Source organism: Sceloporus undulatus, chromosome 7 (genome assembly GCF_019175285.1).
Source record: "Sceloporus undulatus isolate JIND9_A2432 ecotype Alabama chromosome 7, SceUnd_v1.1, whole genome shotgun sequence".
Lineage (NCBI taxonomy): Eukaryota > Metazoa > Chordata > Lepidosauria > Squamata > Phrynosomatidae > Sceloporus > Sceloporus undulatus.
Window position 1 is genome coordinate 42,432,408 of NC_056528.1, and position 21,717 is coordinate 42,454,124.

General features: G+C 42.0%; 1 protein-coding gene across 1 annotated transcript; it reads right to left on the reverse strand.

The window, feature by feature from the left end:
• Positions 1–1,458: 1,458 nt before the first annotated feature.
• Positions 1,459–17,689, reverse strand: TSPAN6 (tetraspanin 6). Its single transcript, XM_042479045.1, has 8 exons — positions 17,508–17,689; positions 14,668–14,856; positions 11,509–11,583; positions 9,996–10,094; positions 8,994–9,149; positions 8,020–8,103; positions 6,481–6,583; positions 1,459–5,365 (listed from the first exon to the last, which is right to left on the reverse strand). The coding sequence occupies exons 1-7, from the start codon at positions 17,595–17,597 to the stop codon at positions 6,515–6,517; spliced, it is 762 nt and encodes a 253-aa protein (XP_042334979.1). The 5' UTR covers positions 17,598–17,689; the 3' UTR covers positions 1,459–5,365; positions 6,481–6,514.
• Between the last annotated feature and the right edge of the window lie 4,028 nt (positions 17,690–21,717).

The window sequence follows — 21,717 nt, forward strand, 5'->3', positions numbered from 1 at the left end:
GGATTTTGGTATTTGTGGGGGGGGGGGCAAAACGGATCCCCGTGGATACCAAGGGCCAACTGTACTTACTTCAGCTGACAAACTTCAATGATGCACAAAAGAAGCAGGACAATGTGGGCAGGGGATAAGACTGGTGACCTCGACTTGCTCAGATCATCCACCTCTACCATATATTCCAAAATAAGCCCAAAGGCCCATCTCTCTTCCCAGACTTCAGATTATTAAAACTATGAAGCCATTCATGTTTGGCAAATATTGTTTGTGTGTATGTGCCTTCAAGTAGCCTGTGAACTTATGGCAACCCTGTCAATTTCATAGGGGTTTCTTAGGCAAGAAATACTAGTGAACTCTTAATTTGTTTTGTCATGATCAAATTAGGCCTTGATATTCTTGCCCTATATTCAGTTTCTTCTATTACTGTTCATCTTTGAAGCTTGCTAGTATGAGGCATCCTCTATATATATATATATATATATATTGCTTTAAATCCATTTTGTTGTGTAATCTAAGCAATGGTAAATTCTAAAATATATACCATGGCTTGTCTCTTTCATTATTTACTTAAAATATTTATATGATGCATATAGATGCAGTTAATTCTGAGACTGACACCTCCTTACACCACTGGATTCTTATACTTTTTGAGGATCCCATCTTCGCAGTAACTCTTTGTTGTACGATGCCTAAAAGGCATGATATAAACATCTCACTGGAGCAAATGTGGCATCTCACATTGGGGCACTTATTTTGACTCGGGCCAAGGTAAGTCCGAGAGAAAGCCAAACTTTTTCTGGAGTGTGGGATAGGAAGGTAGTAGAATAAATCTGGCTTAGAAACAGCACAACAGCCCATAATACAAATGTGTTTTGTTTTATTTGATTTGACTTTTATTCCAATTTGAGCTTTCTCATTCCAAGTGTAAGGATGGAACATGTTTGATTCCACACATACAAGTACTTCTTCAGACATGAAGTATTTTTTATATCCCACGATATGCTGGAGTTCTTATCAGGATCAGGAAAAAAAACTTCACAATTCATATAATGCCAGGCATTGGTTTTGGTTTTAATCTACAGCATGAGGATTTAAGAAAGGCTGACTGGAACAAAGAAGTCTTCGAGGCATTTCTAACAGCCTGTAGTTGAAGGGTTCTTTCCTAGTTCCACAGAAAAGGAGAACCACAGCTACAGGAGAACCTCTCAGAAGGACCTACCTCCATCCTTGACAGGAGGGACCTCCCAAGAACAATAGAAGGAAACGCCTTTGATTTGCAGGCGTCTGCATTAGGGTGTTTTGGCACCCCACCCTTTCCTTTCCACATCCTAAATATATTTTTAAAATCCCACAAGTCCCAAGAAACACACAACCAAGGGAACAGTTAAGACACTGGCAAAGCAAAGTGCTTACCCAAGAGAAAACAAGTAAAAAAGGCATCAAATCAAACCATGAACTCCAGAATAAATGGTATGTAATTATTTATTACATTTTCAAGGCAAAGATGATTTCCTATTTAATACAAAAATGTGTTTAAAGCATCATGTAATAATACTGCTGATCAGAATCATGCCCAATCCAGCGGGGTCACTGCTGTTAAGGCTGAACCCCACCTCCCCATGCACAGAACCTCACAATATTTTCAGTCCAATTAAAAAGGCTTTATTGAAATAAAACTTTTGAACAGCATTATTAAAAAAACGTGATTCAGGAAAGAAAGAAAGACGAAGGGATTGGGGAAGCCTTATGCCAGGCACAAAAATTTGTGGTGAGAAAACTAAGCTTATTTCAAAAGGCACAAGACAACCATTCCTTTCCCCCTGTTCACAGGTCCAATTATGGAGAGGGATTCAAGAGCAAATAACAGGGTAACTACTTTCCTCCAGTGCTGACCATGATAAAGCCAGAAGACTGCTTTCCACAGAAAACAAGCAATGATGAGAATCCTGCAAGATACTGGCACAGTGCACCCGCATCATACGCGGGTGCCTTTTACGTGGCTTTCAGCTTATGCTGAAAGCCGCACAACGGAAGAAATGGCAAGCACACTGCGACGCACATCATGTACAAGCCCCATTATTTTCAAAGGGCTCAAGCATACGCGCAATTTGCCTTACGCGGAGGGGTCTGGAACAGATCCCCGCATAAGGCAAGGATGCACTGTACTAATGGAATAACATACGTAGTTTGTATCTATACAAACAAAAGCAAAAAGCAATAGGGGTACTAAAAGGTGTTATTTAGGGAGGACAGAGCTTTGATAACTTACTTTGTTGCACTACAATTCCTAGAATCTGTAGCCAGCATAACCAGTGGCTGGGGATTTCTAGCAGCTGTACTCAAACCAAGTAATATTTCCACGTTAGCATACAAAAGCAGCTCCAGAACAGACTTGTTTTTGTTGTGCCTTCAAGTAATTTCCAACTTATGACAACCCGAAGTTTCTTCAGAGATTTGCCATTGCCATCTTCTGAGGCTGGGAGAGTGTGACTTGCCAAAGTCACCCAGTGGGGTTCCAAGGCTAAACAGAGGTTCAAGCCCTTGCTTCCAAAGTCTGAGCATATAGAAACAGCTCCAGGGCAGACTACACCCCACTTTTCCAAGAGAATAATTCAAAATAAAGTTTAAACCACATTGTACCATAACCATGTTTTACTCAGAGGTAAGTCCCACTGAAGTCAATGAGATTTACTCTTTTTGGTTAAGAAAATGTAAAACTACAGCCCTTAGTAAAACTGCACTTTAGCCAACTTCTTTCTTTCAGTTAGTCCCAAAGGTGCTACAAGATCTCTCTACATACTGATTCCACAGACTAACACAGCTATATCTTTGAATTCTGAAGACTTTAGTGTTCATAAAACTGAAACTACTGTACATATAGGACCCTTAGTGTCATACCAGCTGCTGTACTTCACAATGACATCCAAAATCCGACATGGGGAATACTGGTTCACTGCTTCAAAAACAAAACATCCTTTATTCATTAATTTACTCAAATTATGTACTCATTTTCTGGCTGTTATTGGACAAATGGCATGCATTTCACCTTATAATGGGCTAGCAAAAGATATAGGTCGAAGGAGGAGGTCCCTCCCTTGTTAGAAAACACAAGAGGCCCAGGTTCTGGCAAGACAAACATAGGTGGGCAACCCTAGCAGGTCTGGGACCCAAATTTTGGCTACCAAATGGAAAAAGTCATCAGAACAAGGGGAAAATGTGTTTGCTTTCTGTAGTGTCTTGAGTTTTAGCAGCAACCTAAAGAAACTCATTTAAAAGTAGCACTATTTGCTTGCTGTAATGGCTGTTTCTGCTTTGCCACCAAAATTCAGCAATACAATTTGCCATCAAATTCCAGTGTGCTTTTCAGGAACCCACCCAAACTGCCTGAAAAGCCACACATCTACCATACTGCTGTTCTTTGCTCTAAAGCAGTGATTCCCAAAGTGGGCAGTATGCTCCCCCGCAAGAGGACATTGGAAAGATCCAGAGGGGTAGTGAGGAAAATGGGGGCAGCAGGAGGGCCTTCAGTCAAAGTATTGACACACAAAAAACAGAAGAGGAACCAGCAGCCTTTAGAACCATGGTGGAAATAAGGAATTAGAGCACATGGCAGCATGAGAGAAACAGCAGGAAAATGAAACTTTCACATTTGGGACCCTGCTTAAGCTTTGTAAGCTTTGCGGTGACTTGCTTGGCAGGTTTAGAGCTGCACTGCTTTCTTCCATCAGGCAGTCTGAGAGAAGAGGTAGCAGAACAAACAATCTCCGGGTGCAGAGGAAGAGCTGAAGCTGTGTGGCATGGCATGTCTCTCGGGAAGGAGGGGAAGGAGTATCTGGGGCCAGTTCTTGGAACAGTCCTTTGCCTTTCTTAGATTGAGAGTCCTTCCTAGCTGGGGGAAAAAGTGGGAATCTGGCTACACCCCTCTCTGCCCTGACGAAAAAGGACTGATAGTCCTTCCTCACAGCTGAGAAGATTCTGCCTTTGCATCTGGTCTTCTTAGGAGCAACATCCAAGCAGTGACCAAGAAGCCTCTCTGCCTCTACATGAGATTGTCATGAGGCTAGCACAGGTGAGAAGCTTGTTGGCTACTGCTCAGCCAACTGCTTGGTTGTTGCTCCCAAAGTGACTAGATGCAAAGGGAGCAGTGACTGAGCAGCTGGTTGAGCAGTGAATGAGAAACCTCTCACCCCCTCAGGCGTTTGCTGCAAGGCCGGCACAGGAGAGAGGCTTCCCACCTACTGCTCAGCTAACTGCTTGGTTGCTGCTCCCAAGATAACTAGCTGCCCAGGTGCTGCTCCCTTTGCATCCAGTCACCTTGGGAACAGCTACCAAGTGGCCATCCACCCATCCTTCCTTTCCTTGGAAGCCTGATGCAGACAACAGGGAGGAGCAGGCCCGAGCCGTTGCCACTACTGTATTCACACATGAAAGGCGGAAGAGGAGAAGACAATGGTGAGCTGTATGTGACTGAGGTAGACACCACTTTCTGGCAGGCTGGTAGACCTAATATCAAAAAATAGATGTTAGGGGACGCTAGGGTTATTGCCCAAGTGGAAAGTGGGCAGTAGCCTAAAAAAGTTTGAGGCCCACTGCTCTAAAGTATTAAAAAGTTGAGCAGCAGCCACCAAGAATGCTGATGCCTGTGAACGCTCATTAAGAAGAGGTGCATCCAACACATATCAAATAATATAGTTGCAAAGTGCAGAATGCATAATTGCTGGGACTTTCAGTTCAGGCACACTGAAGTTTTTGAGGCTACTTTGGTTGTTGTATGTCTCCTTAGTATGGACTAAAACACATTTTTAGGCCAAAGGCCTCTAACAAGTGACAGTTTTTTCATGACTGTTTTCATGACTTGTCATTCTTACTTCTAAATTAAAAGATGCTATTTAAGGTACAGTACTAAAAAATATAAAACTATAAATAAAGTAAAGGCAAGTGTCCAAGAAACTATGTAGCCGGCCCTGTAATAAAACTTCCTTCCTTCCTTCCTTCCTTCCTTCCTTCCCTTTTTATGGTAGTGTGTTCAAGAATCTGCAAACTTCATAAGGGTCAAATTCTACAATTCACAGCATAGCTGGGGCAATGCAGCAAACTACTATCTCTGACCTGAAGGAGCTATGCTAACAATCTGCCCTACACTATCTGTTCTATCCACCATTCCTTCAGAACAGACCTGACAACAACCCAAAATTGAACACTGTACATATGTAATTGCACTCAATCCTTTCCCTCCTTTAAAAAAACAGGTCCAGAAGAAAGTGATGTCATCAAACAGGATTCTAGGAGCTTGGGTTTCCAACGAAGTTGTTCCCAAAAGATTTCTTTTTGCTTTTTTGTTTTTAATGTATAAAGAAAGTGTCCCAAAATTCTGGAATGAAAGAATGAAGAACAACAAATTACATGGAAAGGTTGACATTCCAGAGTCCAGAAGATAATTATGGGTAACAATAGTGTTGTTCAAATGAGTTCTTCCTGTTGTTGTAAATACAAGACATACTGTGGTGTATCAGACTAGAAACTCCCAGTAGTATGGAACCAGAAGTTTCCACCAAGCCCAAAAACAAGGCAGGCACACAATATGTCTCCTGTAAGCAATACTCAGTATTGAAATACCTCTGTTTAGAGGTAGTATAATACTGAATCTTGGTTATCACATTGCTCCTTTGGTGTTATTTTTTCTTTCCCACACACGTAGTCTTCCCTTGTAGAAAAGGTGCTCCAACACTGGGATCACTTAAGTACATTTTGTCCACCCTTATAGTATTCTCTCAGAATATAGCCAGAACTTTACCCAGTAGTCTAAGCATGCCTTTGCTTTGCACTTGAACAATGGTATTTCCATTTGTAAGCTTCAGCTTCCCAGCAAACACACAATCACACAAACCTAGATGAATCTCAGCTGAGTTATAAAGTCAGAAAAACTTAAAATACAGAAATGTGGTCCAAGCCAGAGTTCACTACACTGGGATACCTGAACCAGTGTCTTCATTATACTAAGCAGCCCCTGAGCCAAATAAAATCTGATCTCCATAAAACCAAATTGTTTAATCTGCATATTTTATTCAGTTCTTTTTCCCCCAAGAGAGCAGCAAATAGCTATAATGAGGCACTGAAGTCATTCTCTTCCAACACATCTATTAAATTCTGTTATTGGAGAAAGGGTAGATGAAAAGGAGAAAAAGAAGCATCAGCTTCCTATTGTCAAATTCACAGTTCACCAGGCACTGCACATCCCAGCCTAGCTTCACCTCCAAAAGGACTAGACATTTGGCGGGGAGGGATTTTTAAGAGGCCAAGACTCTTGGAATACTTAATTTGACTTGGATGCCAAAATCTGCACTTGCCAAAATCATACCATACTCACAGGACTGCAAGGACATTTAAAGGCTACTTCTCCTATCTGAAAAGGCATGCACTCAGTTCAGTGTGAAACTATACTGTAAAATATATATGAGTTAGGGATCATGCCAAAAAGATTCATACCTTTGTTGCAGCTGCAAGCCTGCAGGACAGCAATTTACACCATCTCATATTGATTATTTGTGATGGCTCGGGAGAGGCAACAAGCAAGGAAGATTCCAATCAACTGAAAGAAGAGGCAAGATTAAGGGTTAATGGCTAGCCACAAGCTAAAAGTCTGATGTTTTATACCCAAGGACTTCAACTCTCAAACAACTGCTGTGGCTGGGCAATAGACCAAAACAAACTGAACCACCAGCTGTTTGAAACAGCTGAAACTGAGATGAGATTTTAAAAATAAAAGAAGTTCCAACAAGCTCTTTTATTCCATCTAGAGTATAGATAAGACAAAGATAATCTATCTTGGCCTCCATGGATACGAATTCTTAATACCCCACAGGTTGTCAGATTGTACTCCATGAATCATCCACCGTTTATGAGTTTCACACTGATATCCTTGCTAATTTGTAAATAAACCTTCACAGCTGCAAAGAGCATGCAATCCAGTCTTTCAGCTGGGCTATACACAATGAATGGCAAATAAAGACATTAAATTATGGATAGTATTTATTTTTACTTTGCTTTTCTGGCAAGATTGATTTGCAAGTGCATAAAACATTGATTTCCAAGTGCATAAAGCAATGGTACAGCACCCTTCCATTGATCTGGAGTCTTGTCAGGGCCTCAAATTGTGAAAGGCTGTGACATTATATGTGTGTGTTATGTTTTTGAATGCTCTCCCAAGTAAAAAAACCTGTCTGTAAATAGTAAGCAGCCACTTCAGAGGAAGAGGGCTTGCTTTAAGCTGGAAGGACTAAAAAACCAATTACCTCAACTGCCATCTGAAGTGCTATAGCCCAGAATTTGATCACTTCATTCTGTGCAACATGAATAAAGGTTCTAGCTGCTGCAATCTGAACTGAATTATACACTTTTTCTTTTCTTCTTTGCATGCAAGATCAACCCACAGAAGACTCCAAGAGCCAACTCTTCTCAGGGTGAAATATGAACATAATAAAGAAAATAAAACATGCATTGGAAGAAGAAATGTGATTGTTGTTTCAAATAAACAAGAGAGAATTGTACTTTACCTCCTGCCATACCAAGCATGTGAGCTATCCTGTATTGTACCTGGATCATTTAAACACTAGCTTGTAAGAGAGAGCCTTGAGACAGGTGTGTGAGCTTCAAGAATCCAACTCCCAGCAGGCTTTGGTAGCAAACTGCTCCACCGTAATATTGTAGTTTTGCTGCTGCCAATGTGTTGGAAATAGCAGATTGGTACACACCATGCCGTGCATCTCATATTAGGGCTGGCAACCTCATATTAGTGCAGTGTGTACCTGGCTATGAGCCAGCCACCTGCATTCTATGTGTGAGAGAAAACGGAAAGTCTTATCAACAGAACAGCTACCCATTCCAGAGCTGTTGACTGCCTCCACATTTCTGTGCCTTACCTACAATCATACATGAAGATGGAGGGGGGTGGGGATGTGGAAGGAATGAAAACCCATTAACACAGAAAAAGATAAGCCTGAAGAGGGCTCAGAAAGAAAATTTTACCTGGAAGCATGCAGTGCCAAAGGAGATTCCAGCTACAATGCTCATTTTGGAGTCCATTGTTTGTATCACCAGATTGAAACAACCCTGTTGGGACAGGAGACAGAAAAAACAATGTACACCTGAAAGCTTCTGTGCAACTGCTGCTCATGAAAAAAAGAAAGCAACTACATCCCTGAAAAGCTTAACCTTGGCTTCAGTTAGTCCAAGAACTTCACGGAAAATGGCTCTTGATGCAACCCAAAATCAGCAAGGAAACTGCCATTGCAGGTTGTGTCAATATTATCAATTTTACCTGAAATACAGCCCCTTGTTTGCAGTGTACAGTGTGCCCATGTCATACGTGGGGACACCTTACATGGCTTCCAGCATATGCTGGAAGCTGTGATGGAAGAAGCAAAAAATAATGGCGTGCGTGCCGCCATGGGCACAAGCCCCATTATCTTTAATGGGGCTTGAGTATCCGTGGAATTTCCCTTACTCTGGGGGTCCAGAACAGATCCCCCACGTAAGGGAAGGGACCACTGTACTTTGAAAATTGTTGCTCCCAGCACACAGCAGGACTTTCCCCTTTTCTGTTACAGACAGCATAGTTTCATGGGAGCAGGGAGACCTGAAACAAAGTCAAAGTAGCCACAAAACAATCACAGCCATTCCATCATACCAGTCTGGTACTTGTTGTCACATTCAATTGATCATGGATATTAGTCTCCTGTTTCCCCTTAAAATGAATTAAAGTAGGAAGCAAGCAAGACATTAAATAAAAGAACTGAAAGGTTATCTCATTTCTCTACCAGAGAAATTCTGGCTGCAGGCAATCAGTTTCCACTTCTTTGTCCTCTATCATGTCCATTATCAAGCTATTTCTTGAGGAGTGTGGTGTTGCAATCAAGACCAAATCTCATTATTATAAGAGTAAGTCTTGATTTAACAGATTTCTCCCTATTCAGAGGAACACAATTTTTGAGTTTGCTTACATTCTCATACACCTTTCCCTTAGCTTTGTCTAGATCCTTCCGATCTCCAGCTGTACAGTTGTCGAGGGACTTGCAGCAACTCATGGGAATCCCATTCTGCTTGAAGTAGTCAGTTGTATTCCAGTCAGTGAAGCTTGAGACTCCACAGCAATGCAACTGTCACAAAACAAAACAGGACATAAAATGACCTTTTACCCGAATCTCTGCAACTATTCACATATGGTTTCCTTCAATGATCTTTGCATGTTCACACATGAGAAAAAAAGATTTTGATAAGGCAGTTTCAACAAATTTTAAGAATTCTGATCCCACTGGAATTTTACATCTGTGTCTACAGTTTCATCTCTTTTCACTCACACCATCACCACATCATTCCCCTGGTAGATTCTTCACAGTCAGTGATAAAACATATACACAGGTGAACAATCCTTCTGAATGAAAGGGCTTCCAGATATTTTGGATTGAAAAATATAATAATCCTGATGTGGATGAAATGATAGAATTTCTAGAATCTTATTTTTGAGCCATCTAGGCTAGGACCAGGAAGCACTACCAATTAAGTAAAATGTGATTATACAACACTTCATGTGATTATCAACACACTACAAGATGAACCTTAGCTTAGCTTTCTCCTGTTCAGGCCAATGTTTGTTTTAACTATGACAATAGCTTCCTCCTGCCCCAAGTTTTAGTCCTGCCAACCTCATTCATGGGAGGACCTTGAGTTCATAAAGGCTGTGCCATGTCAACCTTCTCAGGAGTAAGGAAATCTGCCAATGCTGTCCTTGGGGTGAATTTAGCATCAAAGGTGTGATGGACTGCAATGACAGATAGCCATGGCCCTGGATTAATGGAATTCACTCTTTAGAGAGGCTTACTTTGTTATCCTTTAATCTTCAATTGTTAGCACAGCAACAAATGGAGAAGTACCCAGTATAATGAAGAAGCCAAGCAGGCCTTTTAGCAGTAGTACTATGAAGAAGAGACAAAATGGTGGCTCACCATGGTCTGGATAGTATCAACTGCATTACTGCGTTCATCTTTGGTCCCGTTGTACTTCTCCACAGCAACCTCATAGTTTTTCTTGATGCTGTCTTTAATCTGCAAAGGAGAAAGAGAGATCACTTGTAAAAATTTCACATGTATTTAAAAAAAACTTAAATAGGAATTTGAAGCCATCAAATTTGCAGAAGAATAAAACCATCACATCTCAAATTTAAAAAGCACTAGCATATGTGCATAAAAACACATGATGTCTCAAAAGATGTGTTTCCCAGGTGCAACTAGGATATTACCTCTTCTAATTCTTGTCCCAACTAAGGATGGACAGATCTGACTATTTTTAATCTGTGTCACTTCTACAAGAGATCACTCACAAGTCTGTTCTGTTTCTATATTAACCCTTCTAGCTCTGATTCTATTATTCTAGTCTGCATTTTTAAAAACTGTACACATTTTGGTAGCTGCTTGTGATAGTTTTATACTAAACTGTGATAAAATACACATCTTTATAGATACTTCTGCATTTTTTTAAAAAAGTGACTTGCAAGATTCAGAGAAGTGTGGAATGAGAGGAACAACCATGCTCCCATCTGTACAGTACAAGTAAATGAATTTGATTCCAAACAGACACTGAACAATACCAGAGAGCATCCTACATTATATGTGCCATGACATTTTAACACTCAGCAGCTGAATGGCCAGACATAAACAAAAATCCCCTTTGAAGGAACTGCTGAAATCAATCCCTGTTCTTATGTAATGCAATTCTTTCAATAATATGTCTGGATCATTGGCTGAATAGTTTTCAGACACGAACATTTCTACATATTAAATGTTAATCCACAGAACTTGCTCCCAGTAAAAATCAACTTGTTCCCGTCCTTGTTGTCATGTAGGCCCCAGATAAAAACATTTGCAGAAACCTTTAGGGATATAATAAAGCTCCAATTGTTTTGCTGAATCTTCTAATCTTTGCTTTCAGAATTGTGATTTTAAAAATGTTGATGTGCTTGATTTTAAAGTTATATTGTTAACTACATTTGGCTCATTATGAGGACAAACAGGAGACAAATAAAGTAAGGGAGGAGATTTTTCCACCTTCTAGATGTTTAAGACCCAAATCTCCGTCAGTACTACCCAGCACAAAGAATGATAATTGCAGCCCAAAATACCTGGAGGACCAAATGTTCCCATCCATGCCTTAGGCCTAAAGTCGAACAGTGAACTCGACAGCAAATGCCTTACTTCCAATGAAATCAAGCTACCGCTCTATTACAATCACCCAGAAGAAAAAGTTTGGCATATCTGAGGCCTGGTCCAGACCAGCACTTTGTGTCAGCCTGGGACCAAAAGTAGGGCTCAGGAGAGCGGAGCGTCTACATCGTTGCTGTGCTGTTTGGTTGGCACGGCCAGGATGCAGGGGGAAAAGGGGTGGTCTCTGTCCGCTCCTTTCTCCCAAACTGTATAGGTCTAAAGTTCCCAATTCTGTTTAAAACCAGACATGGAGACTCACCTCGTGTCTGAAGACAAAGCCCACAATGGCAGCCACCAGGACAACAAGGAAGATGAGAGTTAAGAACATGGCATACTGTGGACAGAAAAAATGGAATCAAGGCCAAAAAACAGCATCAGCACTACTAGCACCCCACACAGCAATGATTATCAACCTTTGGCTCTTTAAACATTTTGGTTTTCAACAGCTGGAATCCCTGTGTCAGAATCACCCCACATGGCTCACTCTGCCATGTTCAAGTAGGCCTGCTTAGCTATGCTGTAACCACATTCAGAGCTTGAGTGTAAGCGGAGGAAGGTTCTTTCTAATTATTTCCAAATTCCATCTTTTCCAGCAAGATAAAGAAATAAATCCCCATTTTGACTTTTAAACCATCTATTTTGAATTAAGGCTTCTATTTTCTTGAGGTTGGTTTCTTTGGGACTCGTAGTTTCAATAGCATCCTTAGTAGTGTCCTTTACAATCTGTTGCAGTCTTCCTTCTCTCGTTTCTAAAAGTACTTGTTCTATTCTCCCATTTTTCATTCTCATTTTAACTGTCTGACCAGGGGATCGCTGCCAGTATTTCCCTAAGTTTATGGAAATCAGCTTTCTTATAAAGTTTAGACTATGTGTCTGACTATGCTTGGTTTCTTCCATTGTCAATCCCACAGCACCTCATAAGTATTTCTAAGACTGTTATCCTTTTGAAATAAAAAGAATAAGGGTTTCCTTTCGTCTTACCCATAGCCTCAACACTTGATGGCATGCTCACTGGACTTCCTAAGAATCTTACGCCAATATCCTGCATCAGGAGATGTAACTACACAGATGTAGCTACATCTCCTGAAGCCACCCTCCAAAAACCTACCTCTTAAGCTACATCTCTATATGAAGAGGGCTGGATGAATCATCACTTGTTGGGGAGAATGAGCAGCTTAAAAGGTAGGTATTGGGAAACTGTGAGCCAGTGCATTGACCCAACGACTGTAAAAGTGAGATTTTATGTCAGATTTACAATGGCCTGTTACAGACTGCCAAAATAAAGCTGCTTCGGGTCTCTTTGGAGGTATGCTATTTAAATGATGCATGGGTCCTAAGAGTCCGGAGGTCGCGCCAAAGCCACACTCCATTCCTAAGCACTGCAGTGCAGCTTTGGTGCAGCTTCCAGATACTTAAAATGCATGCATCATTTAAATAGCATACCTCCAAAGAGACCTGAAGCAGCTTTATTTTGGCAGTCTGTAACAGGCCAATATTATAACTGCTGAACAGTTGTAGCCATCCAGCAGTCTGATCCACTCCTGCTTTCCACAGTGTACTCTTCAGACAGGTAATTATCACACACCCTCGCAACCCTCAAACTCTGCTATCCGATTTCTATATTTCCATTTGTTAGCTCTAAATGTGTGTCTGAATTACTATCATATGTATGATTGCACTCTACATATTTCTAAATAAAACCTCCTTGATTCCCTTAATGGCCCTTGTGGTCTCTTCCAACTCTATGATTATAATTCACCCAAACTTGGGAGTCCTCCTCATTGAGTACTGGTATACACTTGTGCCAATGATCCTAAAGTTACCCAGCCTCTTGTAAGTGTAAGCTAATTCCCTTTGCATTTAAAGAGAAGCTGACCAACTTGGTGGGGATTCACTCTTCTTTGGATAACTGTGTGGTAACACCTCTGCCTTAGCTGTTAAGGAAAATTGTACAACCCATAAGCCTATAGTAAATGCTAAAAAAAAAAACCCAAAAAACCCTGGGAAAAGGTTCCTGTAGATAACAGCAATGCTTTCTATTGGAGTCCAGTTGCTATATACATTTTTGAAGATTTTTAGTGGCTTTTCATTTATGCCTAGTTTACTGCCACAATGTTTATGGTTATGCATTTTTATCTGGTGTTATGCATTTTACTATTAACCCTGGATAGTTATTTTGTGTGTGACAGAATATGGCTAAGACAAAGAATTCAACTGCATGACATATAACTGTTTGACTGAACTTTAACACAGTTCCTTATCAAGACGTTATACTGAAGTCACACCCTTAGAAGTATATTGTTAGCTCTTTAAACAAGCAATGAATTACAAAAATATCTCCGTATGTCTATTTGTGTGTGCCTTCAAGTTGTCCGTCAAGTTACGGCAACCTCATAAGCCGCAAAAATATATCAAGGCTAAACTTGGCAAATCACGACAGCAGCCACTGCTTCAAGAAACCGCTTTGCACTAGAGATGAATTTGCCACAGGCAACTGAAGGCAATTTCATATAATCCCTTAGGCTTTGTGAATGTAAAAGTCCAAGTGGATACAAGATGAAACCAGTGGTCTGTTACCTTTATGTACCTGAAACCACAGTTCAGTGCAAGGTTAGCAACTACAGATGGGCCTTTGCTGTGAACCAGCACATATCTTCTTATGTTCTTATTCTTTGAAAGGACAGCACCCATCATTAGAGCATTATGTAAACACACTTTGAACACATATGGTGTAGACAGAGAATCACAGGCACTGTTAAAAGTACATGCATTTGTTGGGGAAGGGCAACAGTGAAGAAAGAGCAAAAGTGGGGGGAAGGAATGCAGTGAGGGGCAGAGGAGAAATCTGATGAACTAAAATTCAATTATAGTTGGTGAAGCCCACAAAAGCCAAAACAGAAAAGGGGAAAAATCTAAAGAGAAAAGGGAGAGAAAGTAGTTTTGCTGCTTCTTATACATATCCACTGTTGGCCACCACAGTTTAAGAAGATTATCAGGAAGCCAGAACATGTCCAAAGGAGAGGTGGCAAAGGATGTGGAAACAATGCCTTATAAACTGCATACATTTAGCCTGAAGAGAAAATTGAGAGGTAGTAACGATAAAGGTAAAGGATTCCCCTTTGATGTGACTGTCTAGTCGTGTCTGTCAGGGACAGTGCTAATCTCTGTTACTAAGCCAAGGGAGCCAGCATTGTCGAAGATGGCTCCATGGTCATGTGGCCAGCATGACTAAATGCTGGGGCACATGGAACACTGTTACCTTCCCACCAAAGTGGTACCTATTTATCTCCTTGCACTTTTAGATGCTTTTGAACTGTTAGGCTGGTAGAAGCTGAGACTAATGATGGGAGTCTATGAACATATGACATGTCTGCAAATGTAAAGATAGGTACAGGATTTCTATGCTCTAGTCACTTACCAATTTTAGCATCCAGGTGCTCCCCCGGCAGGTGGCAAAACAGCCAAATGTGCCCAGGAGGATGACAACTGTACCAGTGGCAATCAGGACATAGGGAACATTGGTGGCCTTCTCATTCAGCAGGGAGAAGTACACCTCCAGGCTCACTTTTCCCCAGATGCCAACTGCCAGAAGGATAATGCCAGAAAACTGAAGAACGAGAAAGGGGGGGGGGGGAATCCATCAGTGAAAGTGTACCATTTCAGTAAAGACCATTTCAGCTGATACAACAACAGCCACATTTTCACACTGTGTTAATTCCTCCCAATCATTAGTATTGCTTCAATTCACACTCCACCATTAACAGAGAATCTCAATTCTGCCTTTATATCTGTACTGAAGAACCAGTACTGAAGAACTGCTGGAATAGCAGTTCAGTAACAGCCAAAGATTGACAACTCTGCTGCATTCTGTTTTGTTTTCCCCTGCATAGTAAGTCACTCTCAGTCTTACTATGTCTTGATGAGGCTGACTATATGGGTGCAAAGCCAGAATTAATCTGCAGTATCTTAAGTATGTGAAAGATACTACTCAATGCACCACACTGGGTCTTAGGCATGTATGATAGATATGGGGAGTGTGCATGAGGAAGAGAAGGAAGAGAGTGCTTCAGGGTGACAAAAGGCAAAGGATCTTCTATGAGAAACACAAAAGAGATAGTGGGACCAGTGCACTGGCTGGGAGGAAGAGATAAAAACTATCATCTGTGAAAAAGGTGTGCTGGAACTGGAACAAAACAAAAGAAATGGTTTCCAAGGCATCATTCTGACTGTTGAGGTTCAGGTTGTTCTGTGATTGGCAACAGCCACTGCAACAGTCATTTTGTGTTAGTAACCACAACCCTTTCTCAGAATATCAAATGTCAAATTAGTCCAAAGAAGTAGGGGACCCCTTAGCCACCCTGACTGTGGTTCTCCTAGACCTCAGACAGAGCCTTTTCATCATCACCTGTCACCTGATCCTTTTAAAAGAATATGCTGTTGATTGGACCTGGAATCCTGTGACAGAAAAAAATAAGTAAAGCGTCTATAAAACTCCTGTGCCGACTTGTTTCTCTCATTTTTCTGCTTCCAAAACACAGATCAGCATCTCAAAACAATACATTCATTTCCCCTCACATGAAAGTTTGTTTTTTCTTGCCCCACTCCTTCAAATATAAACAAATGAGGACTGTTTTTTGAATCCTTCCCCTTCTGTTCGGGGGTCAGGCTCACAGACATGCTTCTCTCTCATTTGCACACAAAAGGAAAGAAGGTACAGCAGCTGCACACCTGAGGGAGAAAGACAACTCTGCTACTCCCAGGGGAAACCACACTCACCTGATTCCAAGATCTGAAGCAGCAATGATGAAAGGAAAGGACAGGGATTACTGAGTGCATTCCACAGATTATTTGTTCTTCACTGAACAGGGCCAACACAGCAAACAGGAACATTGAAAACAAAAAACAAAAACCAGAACAGAGAGGAAGCCCATTGCCACAGGGAAACCTCTGCTATTGGAGGACATGCCTTTGAAGACAGATGTGTGTTACATGTGCTTCATTACAAAATGCCACGGAGCAATGGGAGATCATAATGTGACGTTTGTAAGTGCTGAGAGAAAAGCGGGCATGCATTTTCTCATGGGTGCTCTCCAGATGTTTCAGGCCATGCACTTCATCAGCCCCAGCCAGCATGGCCAATGGATAAGGATTTGGGATTTGCAGTTTGCAATTCATACCACGCTGTAGGTGGAAAAGCTAGTGTAGTCTTCGCAGTGGAGCACAGAGAAAGAGCACAACCCATAAAGAAACAGCTTCCGTTATTGTCCAGAGTTATGTCCCTGCTTATAGGGTTAGAGGGAAAGGTTACAGAAAGCGTCTTCCTATTCGCTCCAGAAAGAAGTTTGGAAGTGGGAGAGACCTAAGGGGGAAAGAATATTCTCTAAAAGGTTAAGAAACAGGGGTTTCTGAGGCCCAGGAGCAATTTTTATCTGCTCTTAGACTGGTGTGGACCACTGTGGCCTTCCAGATGTTTTGCCCATCAGACCTAGAAAGCATAGCCAACAGTAAGGAATCATGAGAGATGCAGTCCAAAATCGTCTAGACCAGGAGGCCACCCCCTACTTTAAAGTGTCAGAGCATTGTATCATTTAAATTTGATTTTATACATATATATTTTAATGTATCAGGAGAGCTCTGCTCTGGGCCCACAGCAAACTCCAACTCCCAGAATTCCATAGCCTTGAGCCAAGCCAAGGGCCAAACCGGGTTATGTCTCCAGTGTGGATGCAGCCCTTGTATAGAGAAGCCAGCGTGGCAAAGTGGTTTGAGCCTTGGACTGCGGTCCAAAACCCACTGCAGAAAGAATCCAGACTGCTTGAACTGCCTTGGGTTCCCTAGCACTGAACCAAGGCAGTTAAAGCAGTCTCAAACTGGGGTGTGTTTTGGAGCTATGGCTCTAAGAGACCAGGGTTCAAATGCCAGCTCGGCCATGAAGCCCACCTTGGACCAAGTCACACTCTCTCAGCCTCAGGGGATGGCAATGAACAAATCTTGCCAAAACAAAAAACCCCAAAACTAGGCTAGGGTCGCTATGAGTTGGAAAAGTTTAAAGCAGTGGTCCCTTTAAGACGGTGCCCCTTTAAGAGACCTGGGACTTCATCTCCCAGAAGCCTCAGCCACGTTGGCCAATAGCCTGGGATTCTGGGAGCTGAAGTCCCAAATGCCTTAAAGGGGTTGAAAAGCCCCCAATAAGAACAACAAGCCCCCGGTCAGGGAGGCTCTCCCTGGGCTCCTTGGGCTCCCTGAGCCACATCTCACCCAGAAGACGAAGCTGTAGATGAGGAGGACGCTCTTGAGGCAAGTGATGACCGGCTTGGTCTGCAGCCTTCGCGAGGAGGACGCCATCATCCCAGCGCCTCAGAGACACACCTCACACGCCGGAAAAAGCCGAGCCGCGCCGGAAATTCCCGAAACGAGGAATCCCAGGCTCCGCCCACCCGCTCCACGGTCCCACTACTGTATAAGCCTCGCCGAAGAAAGCTGAAACAAGGCGAGCATTTCCGGAAGTTCCCGAAAAGAGGATTCCCAGGCTCCGCCCACTCGCTTCGACGATCCCACTATAAGCCTCATTTGAAGAGGGAAGATGCCGGAACAAGCCGAGCCGCGCCGGAAGTTTCCGAAACGAGGACTCCCAGGCTCCGCCCACCTGCTCCACGGTCCCACTATAAGCCTCGCCGAAGCGAGCCGAACTTTTCCGGAAGATGCCGAAAGGGCGAAACAGACGCTGGGCCGAAACAAGGCGAGACGTTCCGGAAATTGCCGAAAGGAGGAACCCCAGGCTCCGCCCGCCCACCCCGACTATCCCACAAGAAGTCTCGCCGAAGCGAGACGAATCTTTCCGGAAGATGCCGAAAGGACGAAAAAGAGCCTGAGGGGAAACAAGCCGAGAGGTTCCGGTAATTGCCGAAAAAACCCGATTGCTTTCTGAGGGCCTCGTTTGTCGCAGTCAGAGAATAAAACCGTAGTACAATAACACCCAAAAGAGAGTGTTCCAAAACACACTGAGGAAACAATCCAGTCTGAGACGGTTTCAACTGCTTTGAGTGAATACTAGGGAATTCTGGGAATTGTAGTTTTGTGAGACATTGAGCCTTCTCTGTCAGGGAGCTCTGGGGCCACAATAAACTACAACTCCCAGGATTCCCTAGGACTGAGCCAGAGGAGTTGAAGTGGTCTCAAAGTGGATTATTTCTGCAGTGTGTTTGAGTCCAATGATACCTTTATGGGTCCCACCAAAATGCTCAAATTTATCTTGCAAGCTTTTGAAGCTCCAAAGGCTTCTCCCTCAGGCAAAGAGGCTAAAAACCTGCCTGTTAGTGCCTTCAAGTGATTTCTGACTCGTGGCGACCCTGAGGCAAACCTATCTGGGGGTTTTCTGGTGCCACAACAAACTCCCATTACTAGATCTCCACCACACAGAGCCATGGCAGCCAAAGCGGTGTCAAACCAGTTTATTCCTCAAGTGAGAATGCAGCCTTGGTGTTGTTGTTAACACAGTCCAGGAAAGGGAACCAGATCTCTTCGAAAGATTTACAAAGGAGTTTATCACACGGGAGGAGGAATTTCTCTTAATTTCGAATGAAAAGAAAGTGGGGCCAGAACGCATTCACGTGAATTTGCTAGTTCAGTGAAATTACGTGAATGCGAATTGCGTTCGAACTGACTTCCCATTGCCTGAGATTGCGTGTGGCAATCTATCATGCATAACATTAGAGCCCAGGATTGCATTTGGATTGCCATTGGATTATACTTCCAATTCCCCTTGTCTGATAATGTCCAGAATGTCTCGTTTTCTGGAGCTTTTGATCTTGCAACCAGCTTTCCCATTAATGGTGCCTCCCACACACGACGCCACCAGTTTTCTATAGAGAAATTACCAGTTTTCCGGTTGTTGGCCATTTTAACCCTAGTTGCTGCCATTAAAAAAAACACTGATTAGTCTTTTATGTTTCAAACTTCCATTCACATTCAAAAAGGTCTTCTATTCCTTCCTTGGAGTATAATTCCTTTATGAAATCTCTTGTATTGTGTTATATTTTTAACCTCTTTGTCTGATGAAGAAGCCAGTGGAGCTTCGAAAGCTTGCGACGTATATTTTAGGTATTTTGGTGCGCCTTATAAATACACTGTTTTGTGGGTTTTGCAAGGCAAACGGTATCAAAATCTCAGGGAACTACTTTATTATGGCCCTTATCTGGGTTATTGCCTGTATTTATTGTTGTTTTGGTGTACTGTTTGTTGTCATGTTTTGTTTTAGAACATATCAATAAAATTTTAATTAAAAATAATTATGGGCTTGCGTGATTAATTGTGAGGCGACAATGCTGAGCATTTAACAGTAGATGGCACTAGCCATCTATCAACAAATAGTTTTATTATATGATATCATCTTGAGAATTTTTATATCGCTTGTATAATTAAATATCAGGGTGGGGTACTTCAATACATAACTGATCATTCACTTATACTTTTATCTTAATCTACCGCAAATCTAATTCTACCTTTTGTGTGATACAAGTTGCATCTGTGTAGCAAGTACATATCAAAATTAACTTAATTCCTTTTGTCTCAAGTAAAATAATCTTTTAGGATTAGCCTGCCTCCTTTATTCTTTGATCTTCCTCATGTTTTGCCAGCTAAAGAAACTTATTTCTTGGTGTTTTTGTCCACTTCTCTTTATTTGGCTGCTCTCTATGTTGTTACTTCAGTATATCTTAATTAAAAAAAAAACTTTAATCAGAAAGGTAAGAAATAGAAAAAGAGAGGAAAATAAGTCAAAGGATAAAAAGTCATACAGTGGTGCCTCGGGATACGAAATGATCGGGTTACGAAATTTCCGGGATACGAAAAAGTTGGATTGGCAAAAACTGTTTCGGGTTACGAAATATTTTTCGGGTTACGAAATTCATTTCGGCGCGAAATTCAAATGCTGCAAAGTGCAGCTATAGGCTTTCCAGTGCTAATGGAAAAGTGTTTCGGGTTACGAAATTTTCGGGTTACGAAAGGAATGGCGGAACGAATTAATTTCGTAACCCGAGGCACCACTGTAAAAGGCAGGATTTTAACAGGACAAAAGCATCTTTGGCTGGTATTTATCGCATAGTGTTGTGCCCATCCTGCTGCTGCCTGGCTTTCCATTTGTTACTATGGTGCACCTTTTCATTGATGGGCAAAATTCATCAATAGGTTCTCAGTGTCACTACTGTTCCATTCCTGCCTTCATGTGATAGGGTCCTTCTGCCACAGTTCTGCTTCTCAAGCCGTCACATCATGTGAGTGGGCCTGAATCTGTGTAGCTATGTGTGCCTAAGTAAAAGGTAAAGGTATAGGTAGTCCCTTGACATGAATGTCAAGCCATAACCGACTATGGAGGGTGGTGCTCATCTCCATTATTAAGCTATTAAAAGCACTGGGTGACTTTGGAAAAGTCACACCGGACTTTATCACACGTGAGGAATTTCTCTTAATTTCGAATGAATAATAAATAATAATAAAATATTTATTTATATCCCGCCTCTTCCTATTTGGGGATCGAGGCGGGTAGCAACAAGGTTTAAACAATATACAACAATAAAACAACAAGCCCCACAAGACCCTGGCCCAACCCTCCCTCCAATGAAAAGAAAGTGGGCCAGAACAAATTTACATGAATGCGAATTGCGTTCAAACTGGCTTCCCACTGCCCGAAAATAGCATGCCATTGACCGAATTGGTGCATGGTAGTCTATCACACAATAACGTGAAACCCCATGATTGCGTTCAGATTGCCATTGGATTATACTTCCAATTTCCCTTGTCTGATAACGTCGAGTCTCAGATGGAGGCAAAGGCAAACCTACTCTGAACAAATCTTGCCAAGAAACCCCCACGATAGGGTCGCCATACGTTGGAAATGAAACAATAACAATAACAATGCCCTCTAAATTGGCCTACTTCCCCAAAAAGCAGCAGAGGCAGCCAGTGCTGAAATAAGTTTGACATATCAGTCTGGCTAGCATCTGTACATCTGTACATAAAACTGGAAAGAGGAATTTCTCAGGCAGCAAAACATCTTTGCAAGGCCCTGGATATTGTGGTATTTTCAGAGTCACAAATACCATCATTGAATGACTGCTATGCAAAGAGATGTCACTTCACACAATATGAATCACAGCGGGCAAGGGGCATGATTTGCATCTTTCTGGATCCTATTACCTTCTGTCCCACTCCCACAACTGTATAAATATGCTTTATGCCTTAGGCCTTAATACCACTCAATACAGTGGGCCCTTAATATTCACTGGGGTTTGGTTCCAGGCAGGAGACCCCTGTGGATCCCAAAATCTGTGGATGCTCATCCCATTATATATAATGACATAGTAATATGGTGCCCCTTGTTGTATAAAATAGCAAAATTAAGGTTTGCTGTCAGATTTTTTTTTTTAAAGTATTTTCAGACTGTGGATCCATGGATGCAGAATCTGTGGAT